The sequence below is a fragment of the Thalassophryne amazonica genome, chromosome 2, assembly GCF_902500255.1.
Source record: "Thalassophryne amazonica chromosome 2, fThaAma1.1, whole genome shotgun sequence".
Classification (NCBI taxonomy): Eukaryota; Metazoa; Chordata; class Actinopteri; order Batrachoidiformes; family Batrachoididae; genus Thalassophryne; species Thalassophryne amazonica.
Window position 1 is genome coordinate 36,367,802 of NC_047104.1, and position 16,492 is coordinate 36,384,293.

The window sequence follows — 16,492 nt, forward strand, 5'->3', positions numbered from 1 at the left end:
TGATTACTGATTTGGAAAGATTAACGCGTTAGATTACTCGTTACTAAAAAAAGTGGTCAGATTAGTGTAACGTGTTACTAAGTAACGCGTTACCGGCATCACTGCTCCTCTCAAAATGTGACCCTGTGCAGTAAATCAAACACCTCTCTTCTGTGGCCTTTAACAGCAACTGGCATCCTTATTGTTGCTTTGCTCCCACCTTCTGCATCAGTCCATTATAGCAGTACTAAATCCTCTCGATGAGTCCAGTGTCTTTCAAGTATTTTAAAAGCTAACACTTCCCCTTCTCACTTGACCTTATGGCAAAAATTCATCCTACAGAAACTTCTTTCAGGCCTTACAATTGATTTCTTTCAGTTTTTACTCTTTAATAGATAAACCATTAAAAAAATGAGATATATTTTGTAAAATAAAATATTTTGAGGTAAAATGAAAGCACTGTGCTAAATACTGTATAGGTATATTCATAGGTTATGATTTTTATTATTTATATTCCAGCTAATGACATTTAAAATTGGTGCATTCTGGTGATGGCATTTCACAACACTTTATTTAGAATTCAGTAGGTCTGGTGGTGGTATGTGGCATTAATATGTGGTATTGATCTGGTGGTGGCCTTTTGTTAATTTTAATTTAATTTTTTTTTAACTATACTGCATCAGTTTTAAATGATTTACAAGTGGCAAAACACTTTTCATTGGCAATAGTTATCACATCTTTAAGTGTATTATTTACTAAAAGCAGAAAGGGTGCAATTATTGATTTGTTTTTAAGACACACTTAGAATTTGATAAATGTAGAATGAAAACAATGAAAGCAGAATTAAAATCAGTTAATGCAGACAAACAGTCCATTTGTGGAAACTTATTACAGACAATACATACAAGATAGTAAATACATTTTAATGAAATCAAGAGTTGAGCCATATTTTGTTGCCATATAAGAGTCAAATACCACTATGTTTTAAACCAAGAAAAACTGACCAAAGTGCTCTCAGAATGTACCAAATTGCACCATTTTTTCAAAATTTCGTCCACTCACAAAAAACTTCAGTTGCTTGCACCCATGCCTAGGGTCACCAGTTTTAGAGTAAAGGTGTAACAGTTTTATACTTCAATCAATGTCAGATTGATGACTTTGAACATGAGTTCAAGGTCACAGGCCAAAAGGTCTTGCTAACAACACAAGAATTCTGCCACCCAGGCATTTCACTGCCATGGAAGCTGACGGGTAGCACTGGCAGCCGTCGGTATGTTGGTTGTCTTGCTGTCAGTATTTGGTAGGTGGCGTTTCTGGCGTCACTAGTCTTTTACTGCTGCAATATTTTCTTGCAAATTAGCCCTGTGCCTCTATTGTCAAGGTTGAATTGCTTGGTTTTTTTATGTTTGGCTTTTTTTTTTTTTTCCTATGAAGTGTAGAAGTTTCCCAGACTCCCAATTTATCCCCCACCCCCCCGAGGTGATGTACTTACTGTTGCACCGGTTCAAACCCCACCCCTGACCCATTTCGCCGTGCAATGTTGAGTTGCATCAGAAAGGGCATCCGGTGTGAAACTTGTGTCAAATCAACACGCAGCTCCACTTTGGATCTGCTGTGGTGACCCTCAGTGAAAACAAGGGAGCAGCATACTTTTTATGTGGAGATGGACAGACAGAGACCTGTTGTTATCATATGTTGTTACATAGCGGGAACAGTTTTGTGGTATCAAGTGTTGAACGCTGCTTTTCTGCCTTCCACAGGGAGTATCGACCTGAATATGAACGACTCCACAAACAGCTGGTGAGTGTGAATGCGTGTTTCCCTTTGATGAAAAATGACCCAGTGCATTGTTCTAACCATTCTTTATATGAATCAGATTACATCTAGATTCATATAATCAGTAAAGCTTTTCAATATTTCCATAATTCTTAAAATTCTGTTCAAATTTTCAAGGAATTCTGTCAGAATCGACTGCTTTCTTATGTCCTTGATGGAAGTTTTTCCCTCTGTTGTAATGACTTAGTCTTTGTCATGAGGTTCTATCATTATACTATAGTCACAAATATGTGATTAATTGTATCTCCACGTACACATGTTGGGGGGTCTAAATAATCATCCTCTCTGGACATCTCTAAGTCTTTTAAGGTCAACTTTTTAATCCGTAACAGATTTCAAAGAAACTTTACACCAGTGGTTCCCATTTCTGGTCCTCAGGAAGGACTAACCTAATCTGCACATCTTCTGTATCTACCTCCTCTACCCACAGCTGATTGACTGAGTCAAATGTTTATTAGTGCTTCATTGGCTGAGCACACCTGAATTGGCTAATCAGCTTTTAGTGCCATGTCAGACACCTCCAGAACTGGTCTTCATCTATTTAAGTCCTGCATTTTAGACAGTAACTTGGAGTCTTGCACTCCAATTTTGACAGTAATTTGTGTGTCTGAGTTCAGGTCTTGTCTCTCTATGTTCTGTAGTTGTTCTGTGTGGTTGTGCTTTTTAACCGTTTTTATGGACCTTGTTGGATTTTTAGGAGGAGGCCCAGAGCATAAAGCAGCAGCAACAACTGGAGAAGCTCAGAAAGGACATGGGAGCTGTCGACATCACACCGACAGTGCCCTCTGCAGGTACGGCTTGGTGTTAATTACACAATGAAATGCCACATTGTTTTTGAAAAATCAAACACTGAACCATAAAACCATAATTTCAAAAGGCCTACGGATTGATGGGCCTTTGGTGTGAATACTGGCCAACAAGACAGTCCAATGGGCAATAATAAAATTAAGTCACTCAGATGGATAAACACTGGGAGCATAGACATGCATTTTCCTTGCCGATGTGCGTTTATGTGCCATAATGCATTGCATTTAGAGGTAAAGCAGCAGGTAAGTTGCACTCACTATATATGGAGACTTTCTAACAGAAGCAGTAGTGATGTTGGTACATTTCATTTCATGTCATTATGCCATGGGTTAAAGTTCTCCGTCACCACGACAGATTTCCGTCATTTGGAAAATTTAACACCATATACGCGTGCGCACGTGGTGTCATGGGTGTTTTGGGGCCGTGATAGTCTCACTGTCAAAGCAACATCCCATTCTGTGCTAATCAAAGCAGCAATGTCAGCGTGTATGGCGCTGCACTGGGGAGGAAGGGACTGTGTGAATTTTCACTCCTCTTCGCTGTTTCCTACTTGCCATGAGCCACGGTCTTTCTCCTCCCTGTCTTCGTGAGAACATTAGCAGACCTTCCCCAAGTAGAGCGGGATGTGGCTTTGCTTCGAACCAATGAAGCAATGATCTGACTCACTGTTTCGATAGTTTGTTGTATTATTTCACTTTTTTCTTAATTTTCCCCTGCTAAAACCCTAAAGAGCATATGTCTGTGAGTAATATTTACCTTTTTTTATATGAAACTGACCTGTTATGGTCTTCTAAAACAGTTGATGGATGTATTTTATAACTTAAAAACGGGACCGATGCTAACGCATTATCATGTCTATGGCGTTTACAATGTTAAAGTTAGCATTAAGCTGTTCGCATCTCAGCACAGTTTGTGTGCTTTTGTTTTCTGTATAATAAATAATTAATGGCTTAGCGTTTGTTGTAAGAGAGTCAAATGTATTATGAATTGTAATTTTTTTTATTTATATATTAATAATAATAGCAACAACAACAAAAGTAATAATAACTAATATTGCTACAATACAATTTTTGAGAAACAGACAAAAAGAACCTTATAAAACAAAACACAACAGAAAAGGTAAAACCAACTAACAATGAACATTAATAAATAAATATAGAAATAAATAAGTTTCCTGTGAACACCTAGTGACTCTTAAACCTCCACTTCATCCCTGTTTTATTTAACTTTAATGACAATTTGTTTTGGTCAAACCACATCTAAGCTGTGTTTTTACACAAGAAAACTTAGTCAGGCCTTTAAAATACTTTTGTGGACTCTTGCTGTAATATGTTGTCAGTGGTTGAGATAGTTGCTGTAGGCATCTAAAAATGCTCATAATCGAGTGAAACCTGATGAAAATCTCTGGTGTGTCGGTGATGTATGTATGTGCAAAATAAAACAAAACACTACTCCAAGTATGTTTTTGACGAGAATATAACATAACTTTATTACAAACTCAAACGTTGATGTTGCGTGACAAAGGCCTTTTAATAATAACTCACTTCAAAAAATAATGGCAAAACTCACATGTAAGTAAAAAAAACAAACAAACAACAAAAAAAATGGTTAATACGCCAGTTTTGAGTTTCTCAGTGCACATACATTTTCAAAACTGGTGACAGTGTTACTATGTGCACACAGAACAACGTTGTCAGTTGCTTTAGGCCCTAATTTTGTATTTTATTGACTGTACAGCCAGTGACACAGCACCTATTTCGTGCATTCACCGAATTAGAACAGATCAAAATACTACAGAAGACAAAGAATTTTTACTTGACAGTTTTGAAGTGAGTTTTCTTTGTTTCAGAGGACTTCATACCCATTAAAATCCACTAGAATATGCAAAATTTGACTTGCTCTTTTAAAAAATTTCTGTGGGAGATCCCCCAGACCGCCATAGTTTGAAGAGAGTTTTCTTTGTTTCAGAGCATTTCATACCCATTAAAATTCACCAGAATATACAAAATTTGACTTGCTCTTTTAAAAAATGTTCTGGGGGAGCATCTCAGACCCCCCAGAATCAAGACTACACCCCGCCCCCCACCACCCTTTTATGTACCTTATGTTCAAGTTTTGCATTCTTTTTATGCTTTGTCTGTCTCTCCTTAGAGGCTATGTAGAATAGATTTGTATGCTGTATAATGTGTTTATTGTATTTATTGAGGAAAAAAGAGTGTGTGCCCCCACTACGCCACATTTTAGGGAAATGCTGGCATTGATTTTTGCCAGGAAAAAATTTCAGTCAGATGAAAATTTAACCCATGCATTATGCCATTGTGGCATCATGGATGTTTGATGGATCGGTGCCATCCTACACCCGCTGTCTCTTGTAGTCTAGTTCTCAATAAGCCACTTCACACCATGATGTTGTCAAACCAGCATATTCTCTGTCTTCCTGTCATCATTTAATGGTGCGTTTACACATACGAGGTCTATTAGAAAAGTATCCGTCCTTATTATTTTTTTCAAAAACCATATGGATTTGAATCACGTGTGATTGCGTCAGACAAGCTTGAACCCTCGTGCGCATGCGTGAGTTTTTCCACGCCTGTCGGTTGCGTCATTCGCCTGTGAGCAGGCTTTGAGTGAGGAGTGGTCCACCCCTCTCATCGTTTTTTCATTGTTTAGAAATGGCTCAGAGACTGCCGCTTTGCTTGATCAAAATTTTTTCAGAAACTGAGGGACATCAAAGTGGATACCATTCGAGAAATTCAGATGGTTTTTGGTGAAAATTTTACGGGCTTCACAGAGAATAAGGACTGTTACTACAGCTTTAAGGTCGCTTGGCGCGCCGCGCTCCGTGCCGCCATCGAGAGCCACAAACCACCGGATCATTTCTAAACGGATGGCTCTGTGGAGCTGGGACCGTCGTGTGCACTTTCTCTGGTTATCACAAGAGCTGGACATCAACCATTTTCCGGCAGATTTCACTTTTAACAAGAGATTTTGTCATGGAATGGCATTCAGACAGCTGTCAGTGGTTTTTCCATCGAGTGATTATCCGAGAAATTGTGGATGTGCCTGGACATGCCAGAACATGTCCCGTGAGGCTTCATCACGGCGTTGCTTTGCGCCATGCGGCACCGCCGTGACGCGTGGAATTCCTCCGCATGTCTGTCTCAATGTGCCGAAAAAGTGCTGATGTCCACGTCTTTTCACAATTCCTGTGCTAGTCAGACGACGTCCCGGATAAAACACAGCGTCCAGTTTGGAAATGAATGGCACATTCCACTGTTACAGGAGTTTTTGTCATGGAAAGAGGAGCGGAGGCTTCGCGCATCGCGGCGGTGCCGCATGGCGCAAAGCAACGCCATGATGAAGCCTCACGGGACATGTTCTGGCATGTCCAGGCACATCCACAATTTCTCGGATAATCACTCAATGTAAAAACCACCAACAGCTGTCTGAACGCCATCTCAAAGCCGTCCTGTGAGACCAAAACGGAGGTGTTCCCTTGTCTCACTCCATCAGCAAATCGGTTGTTACGCGCGAAGCCTCCACGCAGCTTTCCATGACAAAATCTCTTGTTAAAAGTGAAATCTGCCGGAAAATGGTTGATGTCCAGCTCTTGTGATAACCAGAGAAAGTGCACACGACGGTCCCGGTTCCACAGAGCCATCCGTTTAGAAATGATCCAGTGGTTTGCGGCGCGCCGAGCGTCCTTAAAGCCGTCCTTAAAGCTGTAGTAACAGTCCTTATTCTCTGTGAAGCCCGTAAAATTTTCACCGAAAGCCAGATAAATTTTTCGAATGGTTTCCAGCTGCCAGTCTCTAACAGTTTCTGAAAAAATTCTGATGGAAAAAAAGCCCAAATCATTCCGCCATTTCCTGACAATGAAAATCCGCCGAGGGGGTGGACCACTCCTCACTCAAAGCCTGCTCACAGGTGAATGATGCAACCGACAGGCGTGGAAAAACTCACGCATGCGCACGAGGGTTCAAGCTTGTCTGACGCAATCACACGTGATTCAAATCCATATGGTTTTTGAAAAAAATAATAAGGTCGGATACTTTTCTAATAGACCTCGTAGGCAAGACGCGTTAAGAATGTCATTCTTGGCACATTCCTGACCTTCTTAATGTGACTTAACGCATCTGAATAGGTTTCTTAATAGTGCATGTTGGTGCGTGATATTCATGATATTCGTGGAGCATGTTTTTGGCTGTCAAAAAATCTTCCACAAACGTCACGCACCACCCTCATTTCGGCTCATTTCGCACCTTAACATGATTCAGTAATGCAGTTTCTGTTGTTGCCATTTTGTAGACTTGTTCATTGGTCATTGTCCCTGAGAGTTCACCAGTTCTACTTTGGTGATGTGGCGAATCAACATGTTTTTCCAGTTCTTTGTCAACCTGATTATCACTGCCAAGTCCACTGCCAACCGTGAGCGGAGCATAAGCCGGCGGTGCATATATCCCGTCTGTGGTTGGCGGAGCTTTTTCCTCACACACACTTTGATTTCACTCCAGATCAAGAATCACACAGTTATTACTACAAAAACAAGTCACTATGACAAGAATTGTGGGGGTGTTATTCGGGACAGATCACTAACTATCAGCCATTATTAATTATTATCATTGTCATCAGTATGCTTGACATACCCTTCTTTATTTCTGTACCTCTCACCTCTTCAAACTGTATGAAATTTTTAATTGTTTAATTTCTTCCCACAGTCTACAACACAAAATCACCCCACAACTCCATGAGCACATACAGTAGTGTTCAGAGTAATAGTAGTGCTGTGTGACTAAAAAGATTAATCTAGGTTTTGAGTATATTTCTTATTGTTACATGGGAAACAAGGTACCAGTAGATTAAGTAGATTCTCACAAATCCAACAAGACCAAGCATTCATGACATGCACACTCTTAAGGCTATGAAATTGGGCTATTAGTAAAAAAAAAAGGTAGAAAAGGGGGAGTTCACAATAATAGCAGCATCTGCTGTTGACGCTAAAAACTCAAAACTATTATGTTCAAACTGCTTTTTCCCAATCCTGTGAATCACTAAACTAGTATTTAGTTGTATAACCACAGTTTTTCATGATTTCTTCATATCTGCGAGGCATTAATTTTGTTGGTTTGGATACCAAGATTTTGCTCGTTTACTAGTGTGCTTGGGGTCATTGTCTTGTTGAAACACCCATTTCAAGGGCATGTCCTCTTCAGCATAAGGTAACATGACCTCTTCAAGTATTTTGACATATCCAAACTGATCCATGATACCTGGTATGTGATATATAGGCCCAACACCATAGTAGGAGAAACATGCCCATATCATGATGCTTGCACCACCATGCTTCACTGTCTTCACTGTGAACTGTGGCTTGAATTCAGAGTTTGGGGGTCGTCTCACAAACTGTCTGCGGCCCTTGGACCCAAAAAGAACAATTTTACTCTCATCAGTCCATAAAATATTCCTCCATTTCTCTTTAGGCCAGTTGATGTGTTCTTTGGCAAATTGTAACCTCTTCTGCACATGTCTTTTATTTAACAGAGGGACTTTGCGGGGGATTCTTGCAAATAAATTAGTTTCCCACAGGCGTCTTCTAACTGTCACAGCACTTACAGGTAACTCCAGACTGTCTTTGATCATCCTGGAGCTGAACAATGGGTGAGCCTTTGCCATTCTGGTTATTCTTCTATCCATTTTGATGGTTGTTTTCCATTTTCTTCCACGCGTCTCTGGGTTTTTTTTGTCCATTTTAAAGCATAGGAGCTCATTGTAGATGAACAGCCTATAATCTTTTGCACCTGCGTATAAGTTTTCCCCTCTCCAATCAAGTTTTTAACCAAACTACGCTGTTCTTATGAACAGTGTCTTGAACATCCCATTTTCCTCAGGCTTTCAAAGAGAAAAGCATGTTCAACAGGTGCTGGCTTCATCCTTAAATAGGGGACACCTGATTCACACCTGTTTGTTCCACAGAATTGATGAACTCACTGACTGAATGCCACACTACTATTATTGTGAACACCCCCTTTTCTACTTTTTTTTTTTTTTTACTAATAGCCCAATTTCATAGCCTTAAGAGTGTGCATATCATGAATGCTTGTTCTTGTTGGATTTGTGAGAATCTACTGAATCTACTGGTACCTTGTTTCCCTTGTATCTTTTTAGTCACATAGCACTACTATTATTCTGAACAGTACTGTACCCTTAAGATTGATTAAATGATTCTCCCAATTTAATCTCCCTCTTATGCCCCCTGCTCCCTTGTTCTGTTGGTAGATGATGCTGGGCCCAGTGATCTAATCATGACACGTGGTAACCCTGACGATGGCGAAGAAGAGGAAGTGGACAGTGACACAGATGACATAGATCACAATCGTGAGTAAAAAAAAAACTCGAACCACCTCCGTATCATTTTCAGTTTGGTTTTACGAGAGATTAAAAACAAAGGAAGTGAAAAATGTTTTTTTTCTCTGTCTCCCCAGTTACAGAGGAGAGCAAAGAGAGCGACGCCTTCAGTAACTTCATGAAAGAGAGACGAGAAGTAGTTCAGGTTCGAAACAGAAAGGTCATGTTGCCTGAAGATGAACAGTGACCATGATCTTGCTGGAATCACATCCTCCCCAACCCACCTTCCTAAAAAAGGAAAGAAAGAAAAGAGGGATCTATTGCACTGTTACTATTTTTTTTTTCATTTTGTGAAGTATTAAAAGAAATCGAGATCTTCTGAATAAAAATCATTTAGAATTCTGATTCTTTGCCACTTTTTTGACAGCTGACCCACATTTTATAGTCTGGGTCTGCTTCCAACATTTTGTGGATCGATGCTTGCTCGACCTTTAAATTATCTTTAGCTTTGTTTTGTGTAATCAGGAGTTAGTCCTGCCCAGGCTGCACACTACTTGTTACAAACACAAGTTGTGGCCGATGGGCCTGAGTGCACTCGCTGTAGTCAGTTGAGCTGGTTCCTGATTCTGATTTGGATTCCTCGTGGACCTCCATCTGGTTTTTATTTGTTAATTTGGCTGTGTTCCACTGTGAGGAGACCTCAACGTGGAAGCAGCATGTGGCTGGGAAAACTGATGTCTAGACTTGACCTGCTGCCACATCGGCCTGACTTACCTGAGTTGGCAGTTTACTTTGTGTGTACATGAACGGCAACAAACAGCTCAAAGCTTTTTGCATTATTGGCGACAGTTTGCTTAGAAAAATGACTTTTTGTGGGCGGGGGGTAGGTATAGCATCTTCCACACAGTTATTTTGTGTTTTTACAGTGTTTCACAGCATCAATGCAACAATTTTAAAGAATGATAAACAGGAAATTCTAAATGCATTCAGAAAAGAGATAATTGCTGTTTTTATGCTTATACGGCCAAGGGTATTTTAGCATTGCGTTATATTTTTAGCCTGCTGTCAGTTAACCATTTTGGAATTAGTCAATTTTTATATATAGTCACACAGTTTTTCACAGGCCAAAAGTAACTGTACAAACTAACATAATTTTAAGAAGTTCATGTGTTACACTCCACCATGAAGCTGTACAAAGCATCCTGATCAACCGAGGCAAACGCACAGAAAATCATCACAGGCTGCAAAGAACCACTCTTCATATTCATGTGTTCAATAAAAACTGAGTCACGGTGTGGTCAATTGCTGACTTCTTGGGCACGAAACTATGCTGCTGCTGCTGCCGCCACCATTGTTTTTATTTTTCTCATGAGTACAGATGAAATTAAGTTCATAATTTTAGTAAATGGTTGAAGTGTAAGTTAATCTGACAGACAACTCAAGTGTAAATTCTGACACTATGAAGACTCAAATGCTTTGCACAAGAAATTAGACCTTTCCTGAGCTTTCATCCATTCATGTCCTCTCTGTGAATGAGCTGCAGATCCTCCTCTTCCCGCCGACCATCTGCTGGCACTCGGTGTTCCATCGCCTACACTCATTGACAGCGTGGTTGACTGAAGAGCTGCTGACTCACTAAATGCAGTTGGTTCTTTCAGAAAATTTAACAACAAATCAGTGACACAATGAAGATGCTGTAGACAATTTGTGCTGACAGCAAAACTGACTGGTTCCACAAAAGACTTGAATTTTTGGTGGAGGAGATTGTGGAAAGATTCAGGTTTTTTTTGTTTTTATTTATTTTTTTGCATCCCAGCTGTATCACTTTAAACATTAGCGAATTCTGACTTGAAAATTCTAATTGATGTCTGATCACAAACCACCCCGATATTGTGGCCTTTTCAGACAATGGAAGAAAGCGACAAAAAACAAAATACACTGTTGTGATCAAACTGCCAATTAAACCACATTATATAATTTTGTTTTTCACAGTCATGATTAAATAGCATGCATGTTAACTAACCACGCTAGCTGGCCTAAAAAATGCATGCAACTCAAACGATATTTATTGGTCCAATTTAATGTTACATGTCTGACATTAGATATTTGTGTATTGTGAAGTATGCAGTGACAACACAGCAAAGTCACATTTGTGTCAGAACCATTTTTTACTTTATTTTTCAAATGGACTGCAGATAAATTGCATGTTGGAGTTCCTTCATGCAACTGTGCCTTCAGTCACCTTCAAACCATCACACTGTTAACCATCAGATGTCAGCTGACCATTGGCTAGGATGAAAGAAAATCGTCTGGATGATGTACAGTAGTGTTCAGAATAACAGCAGTGCTATGTGACTAAAAATTAATCCAAGTTTTGAGTATTTTTCTTATTACATGGGAAACAAGGTACCAGTAGATTCAGTAGATTCTCACAAATCCAACACCACCAAGCATTCATGATATGCACACTCTTAAGGCTATGAAATTGGGCTACTAGTAAAAAAAAGTAGAAAAGGGGGTGTTCACAATAATAGTAGTGTGGCATTCAGTCAGTGAGTTCGTCAATTTTGTGGAACAAACAGGTGTAAATCAGGTGTCCCCTATTTAAGGATGAAGCCAGCATCTGTTGAACATGCTTTTCTCTTTGAAAGCCTGAGGAAAATGGGATGTTCAAGACATTGTTCAGAAGAACAACGTAGTTTGATTAAAAAGTTTATTGGAGAGGGGAAAACGTATACGCAGGTGCAAAAAATTGTAGGCTGTTCATCTACAATGATCTCCAATGTTTTAAAATGGACAAAAAAACCAGAGATGCGTGGAAGAAAATGGAAAACAACCATCAAAATGGATAGAAGAATAACCAGAATGGCAAAGGCTCACCCATTGATCAGCTCCAGGATGATCAAAGACAGTCTGGAGTTACCTGTAAGTGCTGTGACAGAAGACGCCTGTGGGAAGCTAATTTATTTGCAAGAATCCCCCGCAAAGTCCCTCTGTTAAATAAAAGACGTGCAAAAGAGGTTACAATTTGCCTAAAGAAAAATGGAGGAATATTTTGTGGACTGATAAGAGTAAAGTTGTTCTTTTTGAGTCCAAGGGCCGCAGACAGTTTGTGAGACGACCCCCAAAATCTGAATTCAAGCCACAGTTCACAGTGAAGACAGTGAAACATGGTGGTGCAAGCATCACGATATGGGCATGTTTCTCCTACTATGGTGTTGGGCCTATATATCACATACCAGGTATCATCGATCAGTTTGGATATGTCAAAATACTTGAAGAGGTCATGTTGCCTTATGCTGAAGAGGACATGCCCTTGAAATGGGTGTTTCAACAAGACAATGACCCCAAGCACACTAGTAAACAAGCAAAATCTTGGTTCCAAACCAACAAAATGCCTCGCAGATGTGAAGAAATCATGAAAAACTGTGGTTATACATCTAAATACTAGTTTAGTGATTCACAGGATTGCTAAAAAAAACAGTTTGAACATAATAGGTTTGAGTTTGTAGCGTCAACAGCAGATACTACTATTACTGTGAACACCCCCTTTCCTATTTTTTTTTTTACTAATAGCCCAATTTCATAGCCTTAAGAGTGTGCATGTCATGAATGCTTGGTCTTGTTGGATTTGTGAGAAACTACTGAATCTACTGGTACCTTGTTTCCCATGTAACAATAAGAAATATACTCAAAACCTGGATTAATCTTTTTAGTCACATAGCACTACTATTATTCTGAACACTACTGTACCAAACCTTTAAGAAGCCAGAAAAGGTCTAACTTCTATTGTCCAAATTGGTCTACAGTCACGAGGTAAATATAAAAGAACAACTGAAAAGGCAATGAAAATCATCTCAAACCCAGGCCAGATGGAATGCTGACATAATAGTGTTCACCTGCTGGAGAATGTAAGTGAGTAAGAATGAACTGAGAAGGCAGCTCCAATTGCTTGGGATTGACTGATGATTTTTGTGGAGCATGTTTTTGGCCTTGACCGTGGTCAAGGATCCATGTTACTTCTCTACTTGAAACAGGAAAACTGTATACAGGGCAGCACAGTGGCTTTGTGGCTGGCACTGTTGCCTCCCAGCAAGTGGGTTATGGGATCACTTCTAAACCAGTCTTTTCTCTGTGGAGTTGTCATGTTCTCCCAGTGTTTGCATGGATTCCCACTGGGTGCTGTATTTTCAAAGACATGCAGTTTAGGTGAATTTGAAACGTTAAATTGACCTTATGTGTGAATGAGTTTGTCTGTCTATATGTTGCCCTGCAGTAGCCCAGCTGCCCTGTCCGGGGTGTACTGTGTCTCTTGCTCAATGACCGATGGGATCCCCTCTAGCTCCACTGTGACCTTTAATTGGAATAAGCAGGTATAGAAAATGGGAACTGTCAGCATTGCCCGACTGATGTTGACTTGGTTCCTGTGTAGTCTGGCGGATCTCAGCGCTGGTCGACGTTAATCAAATTTTCACTCTTTGTCGACAAACGCTGGGGCCAGTCAGAGTATGAGTGCAGTCTATTCATGGTGACTGCAGACAGCAGCAAGAGGACAACATGGTGAATGAAATGTGAAGAAGATTGCTGAACTGTGAATGAATGTTAATTATAACAATTTGATTTGGTCACATTCTTGAATGTTTGGCTACACAGCTGCGTTTTGGGTTTGAAGCTGCTGCCCAACAGCCAGCAGGTTTTTGGTCCAAATGACTGCCTTGGCAGGTGACTTCATTGATGAGCGCTACCTTGAGCTGAGAGTGTGAACATGTGTGATGGTCCACCTCCAGCAACAGTGAATCATGCTGCTGACATTCAGCCCACAGGGCTGTCTGCAGTTTGCTCGCTCCCCCTCTGTGTGCTGCAGACACGAGCAGAAACAAAAAAGTGTCACGATGCTTGAGCTGCTCATTCACACACGACACATGCCGTCAAGCTGGTTTAAACTGGTGCTCGGCACCACAGTCGACACTGTTATCCACTGAAGGCATCTTCAGACTGCATGAATGCAAAGTTTGCAGCTAACAGAAGGGCCCAAAGATTGTTATTTTTATCTGCCAATCACAGCATATGAGAGTTGAAAGCAAATACTGACTAAAAATGCAAAATGCAAACTGTCATCTTTAATTTGACTGTAATCACAGCCAAATCAGGTCAGCAAAGTTGAAATGTAAGTCCTGTGTAGGTCCTGAATCCTGCTGGTGCTGGAGCTTATCTCCAGATTCTGTAGCATGAAGCATATAAGAGGCTACGACTCCACCTTGGACGGACATCAGTCCAACACAGGTTACCTTGCCCTGCTAAGGCCGGTGTATTCCAGAGACAATGCACATTAAGGATCTTGTCCAAGGACACCGACAGGGAGCATGAGCAGTATTAAAACCCAGCTATACAGATTATCGTCCGTAGGTCTAATAAACAGTGATACTACAAAAGACTAACTCACTCAGCAAGAATTATAGAACCTATTAGGTGATAGGTAGCTCAGTGGAGGAAGGATACCAATCAATAGATGAGTTTGAATACTTCTTGTGCCTCTGTCTGTTTCTTTGGACAAGGCACTTCATCTACAGTGATTTTGTCCACCCAGGTGTTAATGGGTACCAGCCTTGGCTGGGGAAGTAACCTGTGTCCCATCCAGGGGTAGATGTGCTAAACTCTGGCCTCTGGAGATAAGCGCCAGTGCCAATGTCCCTCGGGGCCTATATAGGGTGGACGTCCTTCTGCCATTGAGGTAGATGACTGGATAAGGAGCTGGCCTGCCAATATGTACTACACCTGGGTTTGAATCCCGGTCATCCTTCCTATCTGTGTCCTTGCACTTTATCTGCATTGTCTCAGTCCACCCAGCTGTAAAAAAATGGGTACTGACCGTGGCTGGGGAAGTAACCTGAATTAGACTGGTGTCCCATCCAGGGGTAGTTACAGATTGTTATTCATTTCACACTCTGCAATGTGCCCTGTCATAGACTAGTGTCCTGTCCATGGTGTACCCTGCCTCAAGCCCTATGACTGCTGAAACAGACTCCAGCCCACAGTGTCCCTTAATTGGAGTACACAGGTATAGAAAATGGATTTATGTACTATGGAATCTGGAGACAAGCACTGGCACCAACAATCTATATCCAAAATTTAGAAGACGAATGAATGAATTACTGCCAACTGGTGATTATTGGTCTTCATTTTATGTTTTACAGTTTACTCATTTATTTGATCTCTGCAACTGCTAGAATGGCCTAAGCAGAAGCTCACCCCTCTGAGTCTGGTTTCCTTGAGGTTTCTTCCAGAGGGAGTTTTTCCTGACCACTGTTGCCTATGTGCTTGCTCAGGGGGGGGGGGGTGGTATGTTTAGACCTTACCCTTATAAAGCACCTTGAGGTGACTTGTGTTGTGATTTGGTACAATATAAGTAAATTATGTAAATTGAAATGGAATTGAATTGAATTTTACTCGTGTGTATTGTATCTTCAACAGATAAGTGGATCAGTCAAGTGAGTTGTGTATACAGGTAAAATGAACAGAAAATTTAGAGATCACCTTTTTGGAGCTGTGGTGCATTTATACACTCCAAAGGTCACAGCATACTTGATCTGGCAAACTGGTCCGAATCAAAGGGTTTTGCAGTGTTGCCTGGCAACTGAGAACTTTCCTGCTTTTGACAGTCTTTTATTGTGGCATTGGTATGCCAAAGAGCTTTTTTTTTCTTTCAAGTTCATATTGGATTTTATTCAAACCCCCTCCCCCCCCCCCCCCCCCCCCCCCCCCGAGTTGCACAAGACAAAAAAAAAAGAGAGCAAAACAATTTCAGAACTTGTCTGTCGAAAACTCTTCCAAGTGGGCAAACAACCTGCCAAAGTGTCACGTGTCAGGTCCCCTCCACATGGTCCAGAGACCTCATCAAGGGGAAGACCGGTGTCACTGACCGAACAGTCCCCCCTAAAAATTGGTCCGCCCTGCCTTCACTGCACATGCGACATTAGCTGCGGTTCACGGATTATCACCTTGTTTCTGCTTCAAATTGCACTCCAGTCATCATCTGTCTCAGCAACAGATATCTGAAGCTTTTGTACAACAAACATTTCCACATAAATTCAACGTTATTTCATCATAAAAGACGGAGGAAGTAATTAGAGCGCCGCGGCTACACGAGCTGCTAGCTGGTGGCGTTCACTGCGCATCGGGCATTTCAAAGGATCATGGAGTTTCACAGAGTTTCTGCTTAAAACTGATTTTAGAATGATTTAAGAGGTTTTACCTTGTCATCTGATGGTGAATAATCCCATTAATCCATTTGATTGTTTTGGGTGTAGAGAGTCCGTCTCAGACGTGCTGCTGTGGTCCAAAATGACGCATGCGCAGCGAAGGCAGGCGGGCCGATTTTTAGGGGGACCATTTGGTCTGCGACTTATTTTCTTCTGTAAAGGACATCAGTTGTAATTTCATGACCCCAGAGAGAATGGTTAGACGAAACAGACTTGAAGTTATATTTACATTGGGAACACTGTGAATCCTGGGTAATTCTAAAACA

At 40.8% G+C, this 16,492-nt stretch overlaps 1 protein-coding gene across 2 annotated transcripts in view; it reads left to right on the plus strand.

The window, feature by feature from the left end:
• Positions 1–9,312, plus strand: part of gpn1 (GPN-loop GTPase 1) — a 61,667-nt gene extending 52,355 nt beyond the window's left edge. Inside the window, exons 10-13 of one of the 2 annotated variants that reach the window (XM_034184932.1) lie at positions 1,740–1,779; positions 2,513–2,606; positions 8,899–8,997; positions 9,105–9,312. In XM_034184932.1, the coding sequence (XP_034040823.1) occupies positions 1,740–1,779; positions 2,513–2,606; positions 8,899–8,997; positions 9,105–9,214 (343 nt within the window). In that variant the 3' untranslated portion in view covers positions 9,215–9,312. Of the gene's footprint in view, positions 1–1,739; positions 1,780–2,469; positions 2,607–8,898; positions 8,998–9,104 lie in introns of those variants that run through there. The other variant, XM_034184939.1, reaches the window with a different exon arrangement.
• Positions 9,313–16,492: the final 7,180 nt, after the last annotated feature.